Source organism: Neolamprologus brichardi, chromosome 1, assembly GCF_056152115.1.
Source record: "Neolamprologus brichardi isolate AB-2024 chromosome 1, ASM5615211v1, whole genome shotgun sequence".
In the NCBI taxonomy this organism is placed as follows: domain Eukaryota; kingdom Metazoa; phylum Chordata; class Actinopteri; order Cichliformes; family Cichlidae; genus Neolamprologus; species Neolamprologus brichardi.
Window position 1 is genome coordinate 40224509 of NC_142104.1, and position 25940 is coordinate 40250448.

At 43.4% G+C, this 25940-nt stretch overlaps 1 protein-coding gene across 1 annotated transcript; it reads left to right on the plus strand.

Annotated features, from left to right (window-relative positions):
- Positions 1 to 1381: 1381 nt before the first annotated feature.
- LOC102783832 (alpha-2Db adrenergic receptor-like) lies at positions 1382 to 10116 on the plus strand. The gene is made up of 2 exons (XM_006804562.3): positions 1382 to 1987; positions 8935 to 10116. The coding sequence occupies exons 1-2, from the start codon at positions 1661 to 1663 to the stop codon at positions 10078 to 10080; spliced, it is 1473 nt and encodes a 490-aa protein (XP_006804625.2). The 5' UTR covers positions 1382 to 1660; the 3' UTR covers positions 10081 to 10116.
- Positions 10117 to 25940: the final 15824 nt, after the last annotated feature.

Sequence of the window (25940 nt, forward strand, 5' to 3'; positions counted from 1 at the left end):
CTGTGGTGAGTTGCATTCACATGCAGGAGAAGTGTAACCACAGTGCAGGCGGATTCTGGTCGATCTGCCTACATGTGAGCGCTCGGTGCCAGGCAGCTAAATTAAGAGCATCAGTGGTTAAATAAAAGGCTCCTCGCTCTGACTTTTCTCATCTCAGGATAAATGGAAACTGATGAGCACTCAGAAGTTGACACAACTCTTCTTTCTCTCTTTTCTCCGAGGCTCCTTTCCATTTCCTTCTCTACCTCCTCTCCTTTCTCTCCCCTCTTTTCTTTCTCTTCTGCCCACTTTCCACTCTCCCTTTCTCTCTTTGCTTCCTTCACACTCAGTTCCTTACTCCTCCCACTTCCTTCTCTCTTCTTTCTTGAGCCTGTCATAGTTTTCCTCATCTGTTCCTGTCTTCCAGACTTTCCTTGTCTGCTTTGCCCAGTTTTCCTCATTTTCCTGTCCGTTCTTTCCCCTCTGTTTTGTCCCTTTTCTCTGTCTTTATTTTTTCTTACATAACTACTCTTGTTCTTCTCGCCTCTCCTCCCCTCTTCTTCCTGCCATTCATCCTTCCTTTTTCCTCTTTCCTCCACAGGCCCCTGCAGTCTTTCCTTTTCCTACACCTTCTCATTTCCTTTTCCTGTTTTGTCTGTTCATCTTTACCCTTCATTTCCCCTCTCCCCTTTCTTTTCTTTTTAACGATCCCTTATTTTCAGTTTCCTCCCAATTCCAGTGCCCCTCTTTCATCTCATCTTCATCTTCTTCTTCTTGCTCTCTCTAGCTTCATTAGTTTCCTTTTCATTCCCCATTCCTATATCTCCCCGTGTTCCCCTTTTCCCTCCTCCCACACTCTCACACTTCATCCATCGTTTCTGTCTCACTCCTTTGCTCTTTCCTTGCCTCTTCTCCTTCAAACACCTCTTCCTCTCTCTCGCTCCTGTCCAAGTCTTTCTTCTTTTCATCTCTCTCCTCCTCCTCCTCCTCTCTTCTCTATTCCAGCAGTACCGACTCAGTGAGCGGCAGCGGCGGCAGCGGCAGCAGCACCGTCACTCAGCTCAGCAATAACTCGCATGAAAGTGAAGACCTGCTTTTTTTTCTTGACTCTTTTTTTATTTTTAAAGATTTAATCTTTTCTTTTGAGTATTTTTTCCCTCCACTTTTCAGCCGCTGGTTGTTTTCCCAGTGCAGCAGAATGAGGGTACCATGCATCCCAAATAGGCTTTCTGTCCTCACTCCAACTAGAGCACGCAGCCATATGCTTGTCTTCGTTCCTTCAGCTCACTGGAGTTAAACAGGTCAGTCTGTAGCTTTTATATAAAATTTAAAAGTAACGACTTTAGAAGAAGGGATTTTCTTAATGAAATTTCTCATGCAAACCCTTCATGTAGTGGCAGAGTGTGTTTGGGCACGACCACTGATATTAAGCTGCATGTTTCAGAGGATAATAGTGTGAAATATTCAGGATAGTTATCGTCCTGTGAGAATGACAGAAATCGATTTTTGTCAAGAGACAAATCATCTTTTCTTTTTCTTTTTTTTGAAACTTTAATATTTTGAAGTTGGTGAAGATACTTGGGGGACATTTCTGTGTTTTCGCTGGCTTTTTTGTGACATAAAGACACATGCACTGGTCTTCAGTGAAAATGGAGATCACAACGTCAGTGGTTTAAGCAGGATGGACGTATCGGAGGCGTTGACGCCTGTAACGGCCACCACGCCGGCCACGTTGATACCAAACTCTTCTCTGGAGAATGTCAGCCAGGCGTCCTCTGGCTCGTCCAGATCTCCTCCTCTACCTCCTCACTCGCAGGTGGCGTCGGTGTTTATCGTGCTGGTGGTCACGGTCATCATCCTGGGGACTGTGGTGGGGAACGTGCTGGTCGTGGTGGCGGTGTTCACCAGTCGAGCCCTGAGGGCACCTCAGAACCTTTTCCTGGTGTCTCTGGCTTCAGCGGACATACTGGTGGCAACTCTGGTCATCCCCTTCTCCCTAGCCAATGAGGTGAGGCGACTGTTTTGTAGTTCCAAGTTCACACAGTTTTCTATGTGTTCCTGTTCCTTGTCTGTTTACAAACAAGAATTAATAGCTGTATTAGCGCCGATCAGGTCAAATCTCTGAAAGTCCAATAATTTTAGATGTTGTTCAAACTTGGTCTGGAGGTTTCTCTCCATCTCGATTCTTTTCTTGTGAAAAAATATTATTCACTGCACCAAAGCAGGGGCTCACCACAGAGCTCCTGCAACGCTGAGTCTGCCGACAGACGAGTAGACTCTGTGCAGCCCTTTCCTTTCTCAACATACTGCAGTCTACAATTATTTGATGGTTAAATGAGTTTCACTGGGAGTATCAAGGTTAAGAGAACATGATTTTCTTCATTTTCATTTGAGTATTTATGATTTCCATGATATAAAAAGCCTGAAAAATGCAATCCTATTTTTCTCTCTCCCCTGCTCATCCTTAGTGTCACCCTCAGGGCACCCTCCATTCTCCCCTCTCTCTTCACTTTCATCATCCTCTCACTCTGCGCTCACTGGCTGCTATACAGACCGACCCTCTGCAAGTACCAAGCGTACGGGACTGATCCGAGCCCCGTGAGCTTGCAGCCTCGTGCTGTTTGGTGATGAGGTACATCAGAGGCCAAACCGCATTGTTAATGCGTCCTAAGGCACGCCATGATAACAGTAAATCATGTCATCATGTTAATAAATGTTAAGGCTGAAACAAAAATCCAAACTCGTTCTTGTTTATGAAACAATATTTACAGTATGTTAAAATACGTTGGCCTGATTTAGGCGTATGACAGGTGCAATCATACGACACAGAACAGCTAATAAGGACACTGGTCTTGCAGGTACTGAGTTATTTAGTAATACATAATAACTCCTGATGGCATTCATTAGAGTACACAAAAGCTCACTTCCCTCAGAGCGGGTCACCATATAATACAGCTTAGTGCTTCTTGTGTTGCTACGTTTTCAGCTGAAGCCGCAATCAATACAAATGACTGTTTGGAGTCAGGTGTAGCTGCCAGTACAGCCCAGTACCAGTCAGACTGTGCTGTGGACTCAACTATTCTGCATCATTTGTAAGCATCCACTATTTTTTTTTAAATTAAAGTCCAGTCACCCAATAAATTTATTTAGGCAATTTATTTTTTTGGAATTAAAAAAAGCTTTTTGTCATGGTCCAAGAAAACCCAGCGTTTTGAGTTTTCCTGTCTTTTTGTCATTTTGTGATGTGATTTATGTTTAAGTGCCTAGCTTGTTCTGTTTAGCTTTGTGTCTCTTTCTGTGTGTGTTTATATTAGCTGTGAGTTCTGGTGTCTTGCTTCCCTCCTCGTGTTTCTGCCGTCATGTCTCCGTCATGTTTATCCGTGTTTCCCCAGTCATGCCTCTGTGCGTGTGTTCGCGTTACTTCCTGTTTTACTTTGGTAGTCTCCTGTCTGTGTACACCATGTTTTGTTTTGCTTCTCTTCCTCTGAAGGTACTTCGTCTCATGTGTTGTGTTTAGCTTTGCGTCCTCTGTCTCCATCTGAGTTCCCCATGTGTTTCCTGTTCCCTTGTTGTTCCCTGTCTAAGCTGTTTGTTTCCTTCTGTCCGGCGTTGCGATCTCCCTCATGGTTGTGTGAGTCGCTGTGTGTTCAGTTCATTCGATTTTCCAGTTTAGTTTTGTACAGTTTATTCGTTCAGCGGGTAAACCTGTGTTTGAGTCTCGCCTACGAGTCTGCCTTTGGGTCCTTTCCTGCCTGCAGCACACAGCCGATCACGACACTTTTCATCCCAGCATTGCAACGTGCCCTCCTACCATTGTGACAAAGTCTGTCCCATTTTCCGCTCCATTACCGCGAGATTGCATCAAATAGGAATCTCATACCCAAATAGCTCATCTGTTTGAAATGACCCTCAAAGCCTGTGATGTTCAAGAAACCTGATTGGGATCATTTGCATATCCTGCTGTAAGCAGCCATCAGAAGATGTGTACACTGTGGCTGTAAAGAGATAGACATGGTCAGCAACGATACTCAGGTGGGCTGTGGTATTTAAATGACGCACAGCTGGTAAAGAGCCAAAGTGTGCCAAGAAAATATCTCCCATCACCGCCACAAGTACCTCGAACCACTTATTCAAGGCAGGATGGATCTATGCTGTAGCATCCAGTCGAACTGAGAAGGCCAGAACTGATGGTTGTTGAATGACCTTTATTATTCCTTGCCGTGTTTCAGACAATGAACCAACGTAAGAGCTAGACAAACAAATAAAACAATTACCATGTTATTTATGTAACACCATTTTAACTGCTCATTACGCTGGTCTAACCGTTTTCTATTAAACTATATAATACATATTATGCATTTCAGATTGCTCAATTTAAATCATGTACATTACAAACCTTGTTTCCCTGTCGACTGTAGCTAGAACCATTCGTTTTTGTACAATTTAACCATGTTTTTCTCTCCCTTTTCTCCGTTAGCATTAGTTTTCCGTTTTCTTCCGTCTTTTTTGTACATCAAGTTGGTTACCGTTACATCGTTCACTTCCGGTCACACAGGAAGTTACCAAAATAAAGGCACAAACGTTATATTACGTGAATATGAGCTAGCTTTACATATCCGCCGTTACATATGCTTTCATGTCGTTTCAGCAGAAATCCAGACTCATGAGATCAGGCAACATTTGTCCAACCTTTTATTGTTCACTTCGGTGAGCCTTTGCAAACTGCTCTTAGCTGACAGGATTAGCACTTGGTGTGGTCTTCTGCTGCTGTGGCCCAGGTCCAGTGTATGATGCATTCATAGATGCTCTTCTGCACACTTTGGTTGTAATGAGTCGTTGTTTGAGTTACTGTTCCCCTCCTCTGAGCTGTCTCCTCTGGGAAAGACAAAGCTTTTTTTTTGGGGGGGGGGTCCTTAGGGACTAAGTAAAGCGCTTTACAAATACAGGCCATTTACCATATTTACCATTCACTTGGATAAATGACAAATAGAAAAAGGGCACCCATGAGGCATGGGCGATGCCCGAAGCACCTCATGGCTTTGACTGATCTCCTCGTCTTATCTCTAAGGCTGAGCCCCGACACAAGAAGCTCAATCTCGGTGATTGGATTCTTTCCGGTGCATTCACCTAAGCACACAGCTTTCTTGTCACCACAAAAGACAGACACATAAATTCACTCATGCTCATACATTTGCATAAAAGTCATGGATGGAATTGTTTCCTAGATTTTCTCGAACACCGATGGGGATTCAGCGCAGTGTGTGAAATTAAAGCTGGGATTGAGCAGTCTGAATGTTGACGCTCTGAGGTCAGGGACAACTCTAACCCTAACCCCAGGAAATCAGCAGGCTTTGTGTTTATTGAAAGGCAAAGTCTCGGCAGACCTGGAACAAAGACATGATCGCTTTGCTGACACGCAGCAAAAGCTAATCACATATTTCCCACAACATCAATTTTGTTGTTTTTTTTTTAAAGTGTAGTGTTTGGTTAGTGCGAGGGTCAGGATCACCGCCTTCAGTACGCTGATGTAGACCTCAGAGGGTTATCGATTCCTCCTGTGACTGAGGAAGTAGAGCAGGTCATCTACTACACCAAAGGTCAATTATTGGAGCTGAGCCTCATCCAATCCTTAATGGGCAAGGTAATGTACCAAACCCCCGATGCATCTCTCAGATTGTGAGTGTGCATGTGTGTGTGAGGGTTAGTTAGAAAGGTCTTAAAGGGATCGAATGATGCATCGTGGGTATGGGAGCATGTGGCTTGTTGTGAAAACCCCTGAGTTTGTAGGAAAAACCTGTATAAGTAATACCAGTGAGTACTCAAACATGTGCTGGGTGCAAACACACAGAGGTGCCTGGTGGTGTAACTTCAGGTACATTTTTAATATCATTATTTTTGGTGGTGGACGTGTGGATTTTGATTCATGTTAGAGAGAATGCTCTTTTTGCAGAATCTCATAAACCCATGTTATTTACAACAGAACATAGAAACCATCAAATGGTTCAATTGAGAAAATGAAGCATTTTGAGTCATTTTGCTTTTGATGGTAATAACACAAAACAGCTAAAGATGCTCACACGGAGCCATGGTTACCACAGTCTAACATCTCCCATCTTTGAAACATGTTTGGGAACTTAAGGGACAGTTGCTGCAGGAAAACGAGTGTTGACCCATTCTTGTTGGATAGAGGATCCTAATAAAATAAGATGTCCGTCTCACAGGAAGTAACAAAGGTCAAACCGACCATTAGGGCTAATTTACCGCTACAGAGTAGCCGACGATCTGGCGAAGAGTGAAGGTCTGAGCTGCTCCTTAAGTACTGCCGATGAGCTGCAGGTGAGGAGAGGCAGGCGAGGTAGACAGGAAGTAGGAAAAACACACCTTACACACTGACGGACAGCCTGGACCATGATATTGTAACTGAGTAACTGAGCGGGGAAGCCTAGTCAGGGCTGATATGGAGAAACGTTCATGTTTTACTTGGAAGTGTTAGTTGTCCTTTGAGCTGGAAACATGAAATCAATTTGAATGTCTTACTGAGTAATGAAGAGACGCTCTCTGGCTCGCGTTCTGCATGAAAACGTGTGAGAAGTAGACTGTCAACATCTTGGCTTGTTAAAAAAAGTGACAAATAATTCTGAACAATTTAATTAATTGTTTCCCCTCGCTCAAGTTCGGAGGCACCTGTTTGATGTGTAGCTGCTGAATCCACTCTGATGTTCTCCTCTGCTCTCAGCAATAACTGCCTGGTGCTTTGTTCCTGCTTTTCAACAGCTATTATTCCTTGAAATGATCCTGCAGCTGTATTGTGTTAGACATGGCTTCATATCTGCAGTACTTTCTGTTCCTTCCTGCTCAGGTCTTTGTATTCACTCTCACACCACAGTCATCCTGGTACTTTGAGCCGTCTTTAGTCTCCTACTTAACTGGTTACATTGTAACTAGTTCTTACCTAGTCTCGTCTGCTACCTCTTTCTTCAGCTGAAGGATGGGTGGAGTTATGAAGAGTCATTGGAGGTGTCCAAATTCATGGGCTGCATCCTCCTGAGGCCACATTTGTAGGTCGATTACATCACAGTGACGCGATGAAGGCGGTCCAAATTTGCATTCTCCTTTTCCCCAGATTTGAAGGATGGGTCGGGTGTATCCCTCGTGTGATTCATAGCGTGGCTCAGACGGCCAATTCCAGTTTCCAACAATGGCGGCAGCTACTTAGTTTTAATATTACTCTTATTACTCTTTCTGGGTCACAGAATAAACTTTTAAGATATTTTCAAGTGAAAATGTTGCTGTGTAAACTTCAAATCACATATTTGTAAAAGTGCTCAGACGTTTTCGGAGACGTCTGTTACCCACCAGCTCGATAGCTAGCCGGGGGTTCAAGGCTCACTAGAGCCGGCGAGAACGGCGAAGTCCCGGCAAATCGTTTTCAAACCCCAGCGGTCTTTCACTACTCAGGTTAAACATGATACATAAGTCACTTAGATAACTTAAAAATGTTATTGGCTAGACCGTCCAATTTCACAGCCTCTCACTTCTGGCCTACCTGGCCTTCGGAGGACCCGGCCCACGTAGACCGCGAAGGCCGGGTCCTCAGGAAGATGCAGCCTCTGAATTTGGACACGGCTATTGTACCAGGGACTCTGACAAGGAAAAGAGATGAGACTGGAGAGAACACAAAGAAACTGCACCAATATGTAGACTTACCAGTTAACTACAAAGCCCTTATTTTAACCGTCTAACATGGCTTATGTTCCCTGCTGATGGATGGTCATGGTTACAGTGGTCTTTGATGTTGTTGTCTTGGACTGCAGTTGGTGGAGACGAGAAGGGGGCCACTCTAACCATCAACCACGTGGTGCTTCGCTAGGCACTCGGAGGCTAATGAACAGAACAAGGAGTACAGGCTCCAGCTGCAGTCCAACATGTTGGAGTTGGCGTCTTTCAATGTGACGGGAGACTCGCTGGAGAGACAGACGATTGTACTAATCTATTAATTATTAGAAGTTAGGCAATTTACAGAAAAGGCATTTCATAAAATGAGATGTTTGCAACACTTTTAAAGTGCGCTTGTGTCTTGTGTATAAACGGAATCTGTGAGAAATGCTGAGCTTACACCTCAGTCTACAGCTGAGTGCTTATCTTCACAACTGTTTATCTGTTCTTGAAGCCAGCTTCACCCCACCGCCTGAAATTCAAGAAGTACGATGTTCAAAGAAAAACGATGGAATATTCCATGGTGATCCTTCCATATAAAGATTTACAGTTTAACAACAATAGTATTGAAATGAAACTACTGATTTGTGCTCCTGGACTTTTGTGGCTTTCCCTCCCATTTATCTCACTGTCTGTCTTTCTGTTTAATGCACTTAAAGATCCTGCTGTATTCTGTTATTTCAGTCTGCCACAGCTATGATCAGCAGCTTGAAAAGTAAGAAGAACTATTGGCCCGGTTTTAGGAATTGCTGTTTATGATTGCGTGCTGATCTCGCAAATAAAAACAGTCGATTTATTTTAACCCTCATCTAACATGCAGGCTCATTTCACACCTCTAAATCGATAAACTAGGAGTGCAACAGGGTAACATGTGCTACTTTTTGTTTTTACCAAGCAGGTCATAAAAAAGTGAAGTACATGAGGGCAGATGAGAAGGGACATTGCAAAAGGACAGACTTGGTGCTATGGGGGGAGGGGGGGGGGGGGTTGATGAATATTTCTGGGAAAAGATTACTGGCTCACATCAGTTTTGAACTGGCTGGAGGAAGACCAGAGCAGCAGCCGCTGTGAGAGCCTCCAGAGTAAAAAAGCAGCAGCCAGTGTGGCAGTTATGAGGTATTGACAGAATATTTATACTGCAGTGAAATATTCGATTAAGCGATTCCCTGCTGACAGATGCTGACTGAGGAATAAGCACTTTTCTTCGTACACGTCCTAATCACTTTGTCCTCCTTCCAGGTCATGGGCTACTGGTACTTTGGTTCCACCTGGTGCTCCTTCTACCTGGCTCTGGATGTCCTCTTTTGCACTTCCTCCATCGTCCACCTGTGTGCCATCAGCCTTGACCGATACTGGTCCGTCACCAAAGCGGTGAGCTACAACCGCAAACGTACTCCCCGGCGGATCAAAACGATGATCAGCATCGTGTGGCTCATATCTATTGTCATCTCGTCCCCACCGCTGCTAATGACCCACAAAGAGGATCTGGGGACGTACCATGAGGATAACATGCACACACAGGAGTGTCTCCTCAACAACCAGACATGGTACATCCTCTCCTCCTGCCTGGTGTCCTTCTTCGCCCCGGGAGTCATCATGATACTCGTTTACTGTAAGATATACCGCGTTGCTAAGCAGCGGGCCTCCACCGTGTTCGTGGCGAAGAACATGATGGAGCGGCAGCCGTCGCAGTCCGAGACGTGCTTCGTGGGCACGTCCAGGGTTTGCCAAAGGAAGGGCTGTCCTCAGTACGAGCTGGACAGCCCGCGGCCCCCCGCCCGACACAGTTCTTCCAACATCGACAGCAACAGCAGCACTCACAGGAGAGGAGAGCTGGATGAGATCGACTTAGAGGAACGGAGCTGCCAAGGTGAAATAAAAACATCCTTGTCCTTTTCCTCATCGCTCCGCTTCCCCAGGAGAGGCGGTGGGAGGGTGAAAACAGATGAGGGAAAGGACGCGGAGGGAGCAGCAAACAGTTTGAAACCCCCTCCTTCTGTGCCCCCTCCTTCCTGTGCCTCCATATCGTGGGCATCATCGGACCACGGCTCCAACCATTTCCTTCTCCCGTCTCCGGTGCCCGTCCGCAGCAGACACGCGTCTCTATCCAAAAACAAAGTGGCTCAAATGAGGGAGAAGCGCTTCACATTTGTCCTGGCAGTGGTGATGGGCGCATTTGTCCTCTGCTGGTTCCCGTTTTTCTTCACTTACAGCCTCCACGCTGTCTGCAGGGAGAACTGCATCATCCCTGACACGCTCTTCAACCTCTTCTTCTGGATCGGGTACTGCAACAGCTGCCTGAACCCCATCATCTACACCATTTTTAACCGAGACTTCAGAAGGGCCTTCAAGAAGATTTTATTCCAGACTCATAAACGAACCTAAGATGTCTGAGCGTGTGTGTGTGAGCGCACACACTGACACGCATTAAAACACAACTGTGGACACGCAGTTTTAACCCTGTTTTCCACTGTGCTGTCATATCGACATTAAAGGGCTTGTCATACAGCCGGAGCATTGATTCATTATTCAACCACTCGCTAATTTATTAAATCATCACTTTCTATTCTAGTGTAAACCCACAGAGGAAGATGATTACAGGCAGGTGTTTCTGCCTCCTTGATGCAATAACAGTTCAACATTACAACCTGGATTGTGCCTGAACTTGAATGTTAATTAGAGGAAAACGTCCACGGGGCAGCGAACAACGTCCCCGTGGTTCTTTCATGTCTGTAGCAAGCAGGCAAACTGCCTCTGCAATCCTGTTATTGACCGAAAAAAGGCTTTAAGGAATGTGAGGGGTAGAACAAACCACTGCGCTTTGAATAACACACACAGTGTTTTTAATGGATTTCTGTGCCTGAGAGTAATTAAACACCACTGGCACAAAGTTTAAACTTTAACTTTAGGTGGAGACAGAAAAAGCTGTAAGAAATGTGCCAGTTTTTCATGCAGCAACAGTGTTCTGTTGACACTATACAGCTTGGGGGCAAAGGCATTAAAATGCATGCACAGCTACAGTAGCAGACGGGCTGAACAGAAAGAGAGAGAAAGAAAAGGCAGAGCTTAACTACACCCAAGACTCTAACCACTAAAAATAATCAACCTCAGGCTCATTCAGCATTGGATAATTATCCTCTGACGTTTAAGATGGAAGATCAGGACTGCTGGCGATGTAACTCAGCTTTTACCTTTCTACTGTATTTGGTAAGGAGCCCGAAGGGGCCGACGTTAAGCTAAGCTGCAGATAACTGGACAGACAGTGCAGTTAATCAGGCGCTACCACAGTTTGTGCAAAAAAAAAACGTCATAAATGACTTTTCAGTTAAGATAAAACAGATTATAATCAAGTCTGATATATCTTTTCAAGCATTAAGCACAGACACAGGTGTTGGTAGTGCAACTGTGAGTAATCATACGCAAAAATTGCTCCAGTTGCTATGCAACATCATTCTTGACAATAACTTTAAAGTTATGTAAGAACCTCATCCCTAACAAAATCTAAAAGGAAGCAGGATGGTCCAAAAGGAAGAGCTGCTTTAGATCAAACATATTCATTCGTGAGAGGCTGGGTGAAAAATGAAGAGTCTGCATTATCATACGATATATGCCACAAGGGGGTGTGCCAAAATACACAGCAGCTGGAGGAGCCACAACTGATATATCCATGTACAGGTTGGAACAGCAGGCATAACAGAAAGTCTCTCTTAGAGTACCAATCCAGATCAGCTTTGTATTTGGTGAGCCACATAACACACAAACATGTCTGGATATGCAGATGACTACACGGTCACGAGTGTTCTCGGGCATTCATAGGATTGTAAGTAAACAGCCTGCACTTACATGCCAAAAAATATTTTTTAAAATTAAATAAAATAGATGCACATACACAGTATGACGTGTAAGGAGCTGCCACCAAGGTGCTTCCCTGCCACGTGGAGCAACTTGGCTCTTAGTGTCTTGGTCACAAACACTTTGGCACATGTAGGGCCGGCGTATTCAACCACTGCACCCCGCTCACATATAAGATGGACATGTCTGCCAGTGCCATAAACTGCAATTCTTTTTACTGGATTCCTCTTGTTGCAGAAAGACTTCCAGTTGCATTGACTTCTATGAAAAATAACATAAATTCAATTTTGTGCATTATGATCAAAGCCCCTTTTGGTCATTGTCCACAGCTCATTTGTGTCCACTTAACTGCGGACATGCACTCTCCTCAGTTGTCAACAAGAGCTTGAAATACTTAACTTCTTTCCATTTGGGGCAACGACTCTTCCTCCTTTTAAGCACTTTCAAGTCTGAGAACCGTGGAAGTGCTAATTCTCATTTCTGCCACCTCTCATTCAAAAAAGAAGTACCCCAGCGTGAGCTGGAGGACACCACCTGATGGAGCAAAAAGAAAAATCACATCATCCCCAAAAAGCAGCAATGAGACCCTGAAGCAAAGATCATCCCCGGGAGACTCTGGGTCGGGCAGCCCAGGGAGCTGGCCCATATGTCAGCTATCACAGGGCAAGTAGCTGCATGGACCCTGGATATTTCTAGAGTCTATCGCACAGCTGGGAAAAAATATGCTTACTTTAAAACATAGTTGTGGATGCAGCTTCCTGCTCAAGAATATAGGAAATGTAGGAAAATATCTGTGACGTACGAGCAAGCTTAACGGAGGGTTGGAAATGTGTTGGTCAATACTGTGTTTTTAAATAGAGAGGAAACAAGGTATGTGTCATTAATCAATGCGTCTTTTCCCCTTACCATCTTACGGCCAAATAAGAATAATGATTCTTTTTCCTCCAGCAAAACTCAGCTATAAATAGATAAAACAGAACGTTTCGAAATCTAGCAGCTCATTTATTTATAGGCTCACAGATCACAGTGAAGCACATGGAGACGAGGTCCTGGGCCCAGCCTGAAGGTTCGTGCTGTTGTGTCCCAGTGAAGCAACATGTCCACAGCACTTTTCATACTAAGCTGTCACTCACTGTGTGGGCGTAATTGAGCAGCTACAAGCCAGAACGAAAATAATGTACCATTAAAAATAAACTATGAATCAAAATGAGGATGTTTTTGTAGCAACTTTTAATCAAACGGCAATAAAATCTCACTTTAGTATGTGAGCATCACATGCAATATGAAGTAAATATGGTGGATAATGTGGTGAAGTGAGCCTCCTTCCTGTCTACTCAAAAATTAGATCAAGGCCACATGTATATCTGTGAGTCGGCAAACACCAGAAGATCACACGCAGAGGAACACGTTTCAATGCTCTCATCCCTCTGCCTCAGCTTTTACCGTAGCATGAAAGCCAGACTTCCACTATCATCTGTCCCTCTGTGGGAATGTAGCTCTCATTGAACACCAGGAAAGGGAACTTTCCGTGGTCCTTAAACTTAACGGAACAAACAAACAGGGAATAACAGGAAAAGATTTAAGGGGTGAGTACTCTCTGCATGCTCAACAGTACAGTGCAAACTCACGCTGGTCTTCTCACAGGCCCCATTTGGATACATTGTATCGTATTAATGCACCGTGACACTGCTGATGTGTCCATGTGCATGCTGTGAGGAACAGTTTCAGAGGGGACTATCCTATGATTTCCTCTATTATATCACAGCATGGCAGCAACCCCAACATATTTCCAGGCCAACTGAAGGACATGACCTCAGTAAGTTATATCGAAACGCCTCACCTGTCCTTATCAGCATTCCAGTTGTGCCTATTTCACCTCTCTGTAGCTCTACTGTGGCATTCTGCTTATGGCTTATTTTAATGATACAGCGGAGACTCATTTCCAACAGGCCAGACCATTTGCTGCATCTCATTCCCCTTCTCTCTTTCACAATTTTCCAAATCTCATTACCAAGCTAAAGTGTAAGTTCTGGTCACATCTCAACATTTGATTGATTGAGAGCGGACATGACTCGACAGGACGTTTACATTCAACCTAAAAAGGGGGGACGCCGTGATCAGAAGCACGCAGGAGGACAAAGTACTTTGACTTCAAACATAATCCACTATCCCGAGCGAAGCCGAAAGAGGCTATAGTGCTACAGCGTTACAAAAGCGTAGCGTCTGCTTCACAAAGACCAGCTCTGTGTCCCTGGGCCTTTGGTGCACAATCAAATAAACAAAGGCATTATTTTTGTTTGTGATGTGAAACAAATAATTAAATGAAAAAGGAAAAGAAATAAATGCATCGAGCACAAACGAGCAGGATGCTATAGATTATTAATTGTAGTTTTGTATGTGAATAGCGAGCCTGTGAGATTCCAGTATAATAGACAAAGAGACGAGCTGCAATTATTTAAGCAAAGAAGAAAGTGCAGCGAGTCCCTTAATGTGAAAATAGTCGCATGTGTTTTACAAAACTGTGGTAAAGTGCAGCCTGCAGAATTATCTGAAGGACGAGACAAAATCCTAACATGGATCAAACAGATGTGACTCTAAGGAAATCCAAGACATTCATAATTTGATTAAATTGTTTTCTCATCAGTGAGTGGAGCACTGGTGAAGCATCCAATGCATTCGCTCAAACCATGTGACAGCTGAAGTCAGAGTGTGATATTGTAAAAAAGTGTTTTTCAAGCTAAAACTAAGGCTTTTCTAAGGACAGATCATTTCATGTACTGATACATTTATTGTGTTTTTCCAGAAACAAATTTGAATTTTTCACTCCAATTTTAACATATAAAATATTAAATGCATCCATTATCAGACTACTGAAGATGTTGGACACAAGTTATTGTGCTTTGCAGCCTTACAGTATATACAGTTTGTGAAGAAGACCAAACGGGAGCCGTGTAAATGTGAGTGAAGTGCATCTAAATTATACTTAAGTAACTGTACTTGGCTACTTTCCCCCTCTGCTGGCCTGACAACACAGTGAAAAAAAACTTCCCTAAAAGCTGATTTGAATAATTTCATTACATGTAAATCTTCCATGTCACTTTGTTACATAGTTACAGTGTGAGACATAAGAGTTTATGGAGAGCTGGTTCAATAAATGTGCATGATTACTATACAGTCAGTTTATCCCAAGAGCATTTTCTTTAATGTTTCATTATCTGAATAAATCAACCTTTGATTTTGTTTCTTGAGCACAAAGAATATTTTTTCAGTGTGTCAGCAGCTGGAGGAGACTGACCAATCAAAGAGCAGATGGGCGTGTCCTACAAATGAAGGTAAGTGACACTTGGGCTGTGAATAGACTGGTGCTTATCCTCCCGCTCAAAACATTTTGTACAACTTGCCTCATTCCAACAGTGCTCATATCCTGCCAATATAAATGCAGGAAAGCAGCTGTATGGTTACAGCGATGTTGTGTGTGGGTGACACGCTCCTTTCCTGCACTTTAATTAGGAGGTACATACGCTATATGGTGATGTAATCACTTAGAGCTTTAAGTTGCCTAATGACCTCATCGTTTCAAAAAGAAAAATCATTTTAGGAAAGAAAAACCACACAAAGCACCAAAGTGTTACCAATGATTACAGAGACTGAATTATTTGTCCATGGAAACAGAATTTATCACATGGATTTAAATGGCACACATTGGACTTTTAAACATTTTTTTCATCCTTTGCTTTGTCTGTGAACACAGACTGCAATAATGAAGACGGAGCACTATTTCTGAAGTGTTTCCCTTTTGTTTTCTTCCCCCATTCCACAGATCTGAAACTCATACTTGCCTCTAAGCAGAGCACGTGTGTCTAACTCTAACTGCCCGAGGATACAGGCACAGACAGAACAAGCAGCGATGCTAGGCTGAGCCACAACGTCTTCCAGATCAAATTCCATTTTTTAAACTGAGGCCAGAGAAAAAAACAAAATCAGTGAAAGGCGACAATCGTAGTAAACATTTAAATAGCTAGGATGTCAAAAAAGTAACACATGCAGGTGCTTTACTGGTGCGACAATGGGCTACGATAAAAGCTATCAATCATTGCAGTTTCATCAACTGCGAGTCATTTACAGCGAGAAATATTTAAAAAATACACACAGAGGCTCCATTTGGAAGACAGACTATCTCTACTTTTTGAAGATTTTAAGATATAGTTAGGGCTGGATCAGGTGACCCCAAATCCTCCTTTAGTTGTAGGCTGCTGGGGGAGCCATGATGCACTGGGTGTTTATTCTTCACTCACTATATGTTAATAGACCTCTCTGCATTGGATCATACTTGTTACTTGTACTCCCCAACCAATCACAGCAGATGGCCCCGCCCCTCCCTGAGCCTTTCTGCCGGAGGTTTCTTCCTGTTAAAAGGGAGTTTTTCCTTCCCACTGTCACCAAACTGCTTGCTCATAGGGGCTCATATGATTGTTGGGAAGTTCTCTTTATTATTGTAGGGTCTTTTTCTTAAAAAATATAAAGCTCCCGAAGGGAACTGTTGTTGTGATTTGGCTTTATACAAATATAATTGAATTGAACTAAACTGACAGCGCTCTTAACTAAAACAAAATACAAGCCAAATATCATGAAAGGGCAGCTGTCACAGAAAAACATCAGTGAAGACGCCCCATCTGTCTGCTGGTTCTACCTCATCAGTAGATTCATGGAGCAGAGCAGACTGTTTTATTTTTGCCTCTCTGTTCATCACCAAAATGTCCTCTGCTGTTTGCTGGTGTGTTAAGGAAAAATATACACGCCACCAACACACACACACACACACACACACACAAAGTGAAAATTCAGTAAATTTATTCTTTATTATATTTATATTAAACACAAACGTCATGGACCCAAAAGGTTTCCACGTATGATGAGAGCTCTGACTGAAGGATGTTGAGCCTCTCCTTCATTTTCTCCAGATTCTCACAGGCTGAACATGTTAAAAATGGACATTGGACAATGTAATTTTTCTTCATGTATGTGCAGAGACTACAATCCTTCCTACAGCACACTGTGAATGTTGTGCTCTTTTTAATCTGTCATACATTGTAATGCCATGTCAGGGATGGGCTGGAGCCAAAATGCAGGACTTGAAGGTGAGGAATAAATTCAAGAGCAGCTTTATTGTTGAGCTCTTACAAAACACAAAGAAAAGCAGGTCAGGAGCAAATTAGGAAACTAGGAAGCTTCTGTGAAAGCATACTACAAGGGAAACACGGCCATGAGGGAGAACACAACAAAGGGTTGTTGTGTTCAAACAAAAAAACACAGATAACGAGGGGGAAAGGGAACAGGTGGAAGCACAGCTGTGGCTAATCACTGAAGACAAGACAAGGGAAGTAGGCCTGGATATAAAGCACAAGAAATGCAAGACCACCAAAGTAAAACAGGAAGTAACCGATGACCGGGTGACACCACGCGAGCAGAGACAAAAGACGAGGAGACAAGACTGAGGGAACAGAGGAGGAACACAAGAAGGATAAACAAACTTTTCAGTGTAAAAGGGTTTAAACATGTTGTGTATCAGTGTAAAAGGGTTGGCAAGCTGACAAACAGCTGGTCATGTTATCATAACTCATGTTGTGTGTATAATTTTGTTATATTCAAAATTGGATACATTAATAAAAACAAAACACTGCCTTGCTTAATTTTGTCGCCTTATTTTGACATTTGGAAACATTTATTTCGCTGAATTAACTTTCCGTCCTGTGGACAAACACATAACTCGATGACTCGATAATGTTAACAGCAAAGAATTTGTAAAAATTCATGGGGCATCAGTGCCACCCTCCTGGGAAGAGCTGAGGAGAGCCCCAGACGAGGGGTCACCCAGTAGCCACGGAGCAGAAGCCAGAGGGGGCTGCAGTGGCGTGCCCGCCGGCTCTGCTGGCAGCCAGCTGTGCCAGAGTGAACCGAGCCGCAGGCCCAGAGGCCCGAGGGCCCCCTTTGCCCCGGCTTGACCGAGCAACAGGCACCAGGCCCCGCCAAGTAGTCACCGGGAGTGAGCTGGTACATACCTGAGCGCCCAGCCCCGGACACCAAGAACCAACAATGCACCGACCCCTGAGGGCATCAGTCACCGGCAGGGAGTGTGGTGAGGGGAGATAGGCCTCCACACTTGGAGGGCCTGGGAGTTCCCAGAAAGGTGGAGTGTAATACCCGACCTGACATATAGACACAGACAAACAGGCACACACAGACACAGACATGCATTCCCACCCTCATGCACACATACACAAATACTCAGCACTCACCCAACGTAGGGATAGACATACATGGACACTGTACACACAATCACACTCCCCAAACAAACTCTATACCCCAGGTCCAGGTACCCTCACCCCTGGAGGGGGAAACGGCACCTAGACCCAGGAGATGTTACCCTTTCCCCCGGGGTGGAGGCAAGCAGACCGCCCCAGGCTCTGCAGCAGCAGGGAGGCCCCGCATCCCAGATCCCAATCAGACGGCCAACACCTCCTCCCAGCCCCCGCCCCGATGGCCAGCAGAGAACAGGGGTGTGTGAAGACCCCAAACCTCCCTCCTCTCGCTCATGTGTAGTGTTGCTACGTGTTGTTCTAAGGTGCATTTAAAACACGGGAGAGCATGGTGCTGCTGCCAGAGAGAAGCAGGTGTTAGCACCATGTCTACATGGATTTGGTTGAATACACAGACTGTTAACGTGCCCACCCTCAAGGCCCTATATGCATATGTTATGAGAGTGTGAGTAATGTGGATGTCTAATTTGTGGAGGCACAGAAGGCCACCTGTGCCACACCTGCACCCCAAGGCCCTACTTGTGTGGGTGGGTGTGTTGGAGCGGGAAGAGGGAGGCAACCGGGGATGGGGAGGAAAAGAAGGGAGGAGCAAGATGCCCGTCCCTGGGGCCAGCTCCCCCGCTGACCCCAGTAGGCACCCCCGTCCTTCGGCACCCACCAAGGCAAGGGAGCCCAGGCCCATCCAGACCGGGGCCTACAGCAGCAGGATCGCCGAGCCCCACAGGACCCAGGCCAGCCCACCCGACCCCACCACAGAGGAAACTGTACCCACCCTAACATTCAATCATCTCCCAGAGTGCACAAGACAGTAGACACCCAGGTTAAGTTTATTCTCCACCTCTCCTGTGACTCTCCCCCACCTGCAGAGTGGACTCCTGCAAGGAAGGAACAAACTCCCTGTCAGTCATAAAACAGCTCTTATAGGACGAGAGGTGGTTGCCATGGTGATGGGTGAAGTGGCCGAAAAGCTACAGAAGAAGAAACCTGAGCTGACGTCAGGCCACCCTAAACTGTTTGGACCTTAGTGTCCTGTTTTTCACACATAATAAAAAGCATTACTCTGAGTGTGACGCTCTCCTGAGCGAGCACAGAGACACGCTGACGTTTTCTTTAAACTTGAACCTTCAACTGCTTAATAAATGTAAGAAAATGCTCTTCGAGCATATTCATCTTCTTTCTCACACAAAATAGACCCAACACCATGCCAATAACACTTCTTCAACATTTCTTTACTCAAATCTATGAAAAAGGCCACAGATAACACGTCTTTACAGACGGGACAGGAACGCTTACTCCACATGTCGTCTTCTTGTAGCAAAGCTTCTTGTTATTCATCATGTGCTAAATTGGTTTAAAGTGATATTGCTCCCTCAATGCTAGAAAAGCCATTCCCCATCAAAGACCAAAACCAAACTTGTTGCTGCCTACAGCTGAATATTTGGCTCCTATCATGACCATATGATCCCTGCAGCTCCCATTAACCTCCCATAAAGACACCGTTAGCTTTCCTTCATCAGTTTTTCCTTCTGAAACACGTTCCAGAGATTTCCGATCATATGGTGAAATAAATGTGTTAGCATTAAATAACGACACGCACACGTTTATTCTTCTATTGCATCACATTGTAACAGCAGTTACTGGAATAGTGACTACATTTAATCTGTTCATTCATGTCAGTGTACAGAGGTTTTCCATATTTTCCGTGTTCTTGGAGACAAATCCTTGAAAACTCTGTGACACAGAGTCAGAGCTGAACTCAAAGTTCATCATCATCAGTTTGTACTGCAAATGTGATTAATGTTTAATTAATGTTTTTTAATTAAAATTATAAGTGACTGTGAGTTTATGATTCAAATAGTTGTTTTAACTCGACTAAAGTAACCGATATGTTCCAAATGACTGTTGTTGGATGTTTCTGGTGTTAGTGCTCGAGGTACCTGTTCAAGGCAGACACCTCAGTTTCATTTCTTTTTTCAGATGAATACACTGCTGCTCATAACATTTGTGTGATTTCCTCTGACAGTTAAATCTCGCAATTTATTTAGAAGTCATTATAGCCTGCTGAGCGTGTCAGCTCTGTGGAACCTGCTTTAAAGCTTTGCTGTCACTGTGAGACTTGTGGAGTGAAAAGCTTGAGTGTCAGTTCAGTGCTCACTCAGCAAAAACTAATGTTGAAATTTACTTAAAATAAATCTTGACTAAGGAGTGCTTCACGACACTTCTATACATGATTACATAAAACAACAGACATCTTGTCTCAAAGGTATTTGCCTCTTAAAACTATCAGACAGAAGTGTAAGTCTTTGCATTTGTTTATATTATTAGCATCAAATATAATTGTTTAACTGGTACTGTGTGCTAGTTATCAATAAGTAAAAACCAAATACCAACTAAAGTTGTTTAACAGGTCCGATGATACGATGAAGGTCCACGTGATGTAAATTTCATCAGACAGGGATGCTGATGTCCACGTGCTTGCCTAGTTTTTGAGACTGGGCAGAGGGAAGCTTTAAAGATGACACATCGTGACAGACGTGTGTTCATGTTTATTGTTCTGCCACCAGAGAGCTGGTTAATATCACGATGCTATCATCAACAAGAGCAAGGCACTTGTTGATGCTGGAAATGTTACATGGTACTTCTATGGAAGTAGATTAGTTCATATATTTATTCTGTCATCCAACATGAGGATGTATTCCCTCTTTTTTGTGTGTTTAGACGTCCCAGTTCCCCAGGCTTTGGCTGTCTAATAAGGCTGTCCACTTTCAAAAAAGAACGGCTCAATGTGGGCAAAATGAATGTCAAAAAACTTTTGGGCTACACCTAAGACATATGAATTCGTTTTTTTACTTGGCTCCAGTATCAGGTTAACGGGTTGTTGATCATCAGGTCAAGGCTGGCAGTTTTGCACCAATGAGAAAATAGTATCTCATTCTAATGCAAGTAATGAAGGCCAATACTTTTAAAATTCAGGTGCAAAACAAGTGCAGCTGTCTTTCAAAGTTATGACTGTTCATGTCCTGCCAAGAGCTGCCAGCAAAAAGCCATTTATTTCAACTCTGTATCTTAAGTCAGGCTGTTGCCAGTGATGATTTATGGGCTTTGATGCTAATGTAGTAAATGGATAAAAATGAGCGGTGTGAGAAAAACCTAATATTAACCACGACAGTGTGTTTTATAAATGGGCTGTGTTCGGCTTAAAGACGAATTTGTCTTTGACAAATATGTCAAAAATGTGACGCGCTTCACTTTGCTGCTGACAGCTCGGTGTTTTCTGTAGAGTTAAATAATACCTTTGTTTTCAGTTAATGGTCTTAGTCTTAGTTTAATGTGTCACTGGGCTAAAAGCTAAATTGTTCACATTATATATATATATATATATATATATATATATATATATATATATATATATATATATATATATATATAAACAGGTATATTTAATCTAATTTTCTATTGGTCGCATTGTGTGTGCTTTCAGTAGGAACAGTGAGTTTGCCTCGTGCCGACATTTGTGAAACATTTTTTGTAAAAAGAAGAGTCTGAACATAAACATCAATTTTAGTTCACAGAGAAACAAAATCAATCATGTATTTTATACTATAATGTGCATTAGTTGGCTGTTATAAGATATTAGTATTCTGTAAGGGTATGGCTAGTTTTGACACTGAGTGTTTAAAATAATGGAAAGCACTGACTACAGACACTCCCTGTACTTCTCAAACTGTATTAAATTTTTTATTATCCATCCATCCATTCGCTTCTGCTTCTCTTTTTCAGGGTCACAGGGGACGTGCCTATCCCAGCTGTCATAGGGTGAGAGGCAGGGTACACCCTGGACAGGTCGCCAGTCTGTCAGGGCTAACACACAACCATTCGAACAGACAACCATTCGCTCCCGCATTCACACCTATGGGCAATTTAGATTTTTCAATTAACCTATCCCCACAAACTGCATGTCTTTGGGCTGTGGGAGGAAGCCGGAGTACCCGGGGAGAACCCACGCAAACACGGGGAGAACATGCAAACTCCACACAGAAAGACCCCGACCTGATGGTGGAATTATTTTACTATTCTTATTTAGCGTATTGTCTGTCTTGTTAATGTTGGTTTATAATGGAGCACTGTAACAAAAAAATAATTTCCCCCAGGGATCAATAAAGTATTCTGATTCTGATTCTGAATTGAACTCAGGACCTTCTTGCTGTGAGGCAACCGTGCTGACCACCGTATTATTATTATTATTATTATTATTATTATTATTATTATTATTATTATTATTATTATTATTATTATTATTATTATTATTATTATTATTTTGCTTCTTTCTTTCTTGTGAACTCTGCTATCACTCCTTTTGCTATTCTGGCCACTTCTCAACCAATCAGCATTTGACAATGGATGGCATCATCAATGGACAGGTGTTTGTCACCAAACAAAAAGGTTTCCACTGCACCTCCATGATAGTTTCCAGTAAACTCTAACCAACTTTAATATATGCCAGCATTTAAAGAAACTGACATGGATTGCTTCTTGGTCATTGAATGATGTTTGGGGTCCCCTGTGACACATGATCATCTCTACCTGACGAGGACTCCAGTGTAGGCACTTTGCACATTGTTATGAGACTTTTTGCTTTGTAAGGAGGAAAGTTAAGGAGTGGGACTCTTCCTAAACATCACGAAAAGTCAGACAATGATTTCCAAAACAAAGATCATTCAACACGTAACATCGGACCAAAGAATTCCACATTACAACAAGCCAAAAAGTTTCAATATTTGGGCACCGGCAGAGATGGAGCACCACTCAAGATTCAGATTGCAATAACAAAGAAAGCTCTCTGTGACTTTTAGTTAATCAACAAATTAACTGAAAGACTGGATCAAGACAAGAAAGAGTCCAGCATCACAAAGAGACCTATATTACACCACCACACATATGCAAGCAAAGCATGGACAATAAGCAAGAAACTGTAGACACTATGAGTGCAGCAGACATGTAGTTCATCAGGAGGAGGATGAGAATATCAGGCCGACTAATGAACAGGTTTCAAAACAAGACATCAGGGAGAAGCAAGCAAGTTTCTTTGGAGACATTATGAGAAGAGGAGGATGAGGAACATGATGTTACATCTGAGAAAGTTGAAGGGAAAAGCAGCAGAGGCAGAAGGAGAGAAACCATCATCGATGGAATGAAAGACTGGATCAAAAAAATAATGACGACAATGACTTGTTGCTCTGTGTGAGGGATACGCCATCTTGGAGGACCATGATCGCCAATGCCATTGGGTAAGTTTAATGAAAACACATTAGAAACAATTGAAGCCAGAAAGATTTATTGTAAATGCAGCAAAAAATACCAGGACATTCATGGACAATGAACGTCAACCTGAAGTGAAATAATAATGGCTCATATTCCTTGTTTTGCCATTTCCCACTGTCTAGGCTTTAATTGTTTGTTTGTCGCCAACAAGTGACCGTGAGTTGAATTCTTTCACTTGATTTTAATTAACATCTGCAGGCCCACACGACATCAGGAAAACAAAAAACCAGTGAGTCGCATTTGTGCTCATGGCATGCGTAAAAACTAATGTCAGGACTCGGCCTCTGCAGTGGACTCTGTCTGTCTCTGTGTCTCTTTGCTTTGTGTTCAAAGTCATCTGTGGATGAGAGTCTTCCTGAGCCTCCGCCCAACTCACCTGTGGTTGGTTCCCACCTGTGGAAGATCAGCAATCAGGGGCCCTTACTTAAGGCGTGGGTAGCCTGCCAGTCATCACTGGAACGTTGACCCACTTTGGTAGTGAAACTCTGGCTCCTACATCTCTGTCGTCTCCTCCAGTGTTTTCTGTGGCATCTCCACAGTGATCCTTGTCTTCCCTGTGTGCAGGTCGTGGCTTCTCCTTGTCGCAGTGAGCGAGAGAGAGTTTTCCCCCTACGTTGATTATGTGGAGTGGCTGCTGGTTTGGTTTGAGAGTTAGATTCCCTCCTGCCTGGACCCCCTCGAGCCCCCTTGGACCCTTCCCCCTTCCTGGATGTTCCCCACTGACCTGGCGTGACACCGAAGCTGATCCTAGCAGATTACTTTCATTCTTACTGGGTCCTAATTTGCATTGTAGTTCGGCAACTTAATTATTACAGCAAACTGGCTGAATCTTTGTTTAAACAGTGACTGACCCTCCGAACATTCCCATCTATTGATTCTTGTAATTCTCACCTGTTGTTACAGTAATTTGGCCTGCTTAGTAAATCTGACCCATATCGTACAAGTAACTGTACCTTTGTGCTTCCATGATAGTAGCAAAGGAACATCTTTGTGAAGCTTTCTTCACATATTCAGCCTTGACAATAAAAAATGACAATCCACTCTAGTTTGTTTGTTTCTTGTGTTTGTATGCATCTCATATGTCTAACATCTTTTTTTCAGACTTCTTATATTTAGAATAAAACCAGCAAATATTATTCAGATGCCAGCTGAGGGTACAACACATGCTTTTGCACCAAAACAGAAGAGTGGGTCTCTGTGTGATAATGCCTGGCAGTCCTGCCTGCTTTTCCGAGATACTTTATTGTGACGTGCTCTCATTCGTGCTTTGATCCTCTGGGCTGTTTGTACTCTTTGTCATTTTCATTCCCTCAGTTCTTTCTTTCATTTCTAATTCTTTGCTTTTACCTTTTTCTTTCTTGATTTGTTTCTTTTTGAAAGAATTTGCAACTGAAAATGCAAAGAAAGTCAAACTGTAAGTAAGTAAGTAAAACTTTATTTATATAGCACCTTTCAAGATAAAAATCACAAAGTGCTTCAAAGAAGCTAAAACATAAAAATAAAAATCAACCAAAAGCAAGTTTAAAAAGATGGGTTTTTAGCTGTTTTTTAAAAGCGACCACTGAGTCCACAGATCTCAGGCTCAAAGGGAGAGAGTTCCACACAAACTGTAGCACAGAGAATCAACACACTTTCTTCCTCTTTTATCATTCATTTGAAGGAGTGAATGGGAACAGGTTATTTTTGCCTCAGTGCAAATTCAGCACAATACACAATCAGCTATTTGACTTAGGCCCAAGGACAGGGAGCATTTTCTCATGTTGTTAGATGGTGACAGGCAGTGGTTCCTTCCTAAACTGAGGAGACAAGTCGCTCACCACTTTGGAATTTATAAAACCCAGATTTTCAAAAGAGAAACAGCCTCAGTTGGCCCGGCGGAGGCTTTTTGTGCACTGAATTAACACTCTTTGGAAAAGAGGAGGTGGAAGCCTTCAAGTACTTCACCTCATAATCACCTCATGCTTCTGAAAATATTCAAACAACATGTTGATCTTGTTAGTGCAAACAGAAAAACCCATTTATGTGGATTTGGTGAGCTAAGATTTTATTCACTTTGACTGAAAAAAAGGTTTCCACATAGGAGGCAGCTGCAAGCTTTCATCCAGCCTGAGCTGTGGAGAGAAGCACAGAAACTCAGCTTAACCCATAAGAGCCCAGATGCATTTTTACTGTCAGGAAAGCTGTGGGATGTAGCGGTAGACTACTGTTCCCATAAGGCTGTGTGTAGGGGAGAGCTTCCGGGTTACGAGTAAAGTTGGAAAACATCACCCGAACGTGCTGCCTCCAGTGTCATCATTTATACGTGGTGTCAGAAGTGGGGTAGGCGGTCTCCACAGTATTTTCGAGTACAGCACGGTGCAGTTAACTGCGAGAGAAGTTTTCGCATCGGTAATCCGAACAAGACCGGCATGCAGGTGAAGCGCGGCCGAGGCTGTGACCGGCGCTAGCAACAAGGCGTGTGTGCGCTCGGTCGAGCACGAGCCTCACATGTCGGAGGGGAGCCCGTTCTCACTCCCGAGGCATAACATGCCGACGTTTTGTCACGTCCCGGGGCGTTCCTGAGGAACGCAAAAGGAGACCTTCGGCGTTCTTATGGTACGCGGCGGGTTATGGCCGAAATCCAGTGCAATGACGCTCCCGCGGTAATAGACGTTCCAGCCCTGTATTCCAGCCCTAAACCTAACCTTATCCCTAGCCCTAACAATAACCTTTTTCCTGAGCTTAACCAGGACTTTAATGATGTTAAATAGCGTG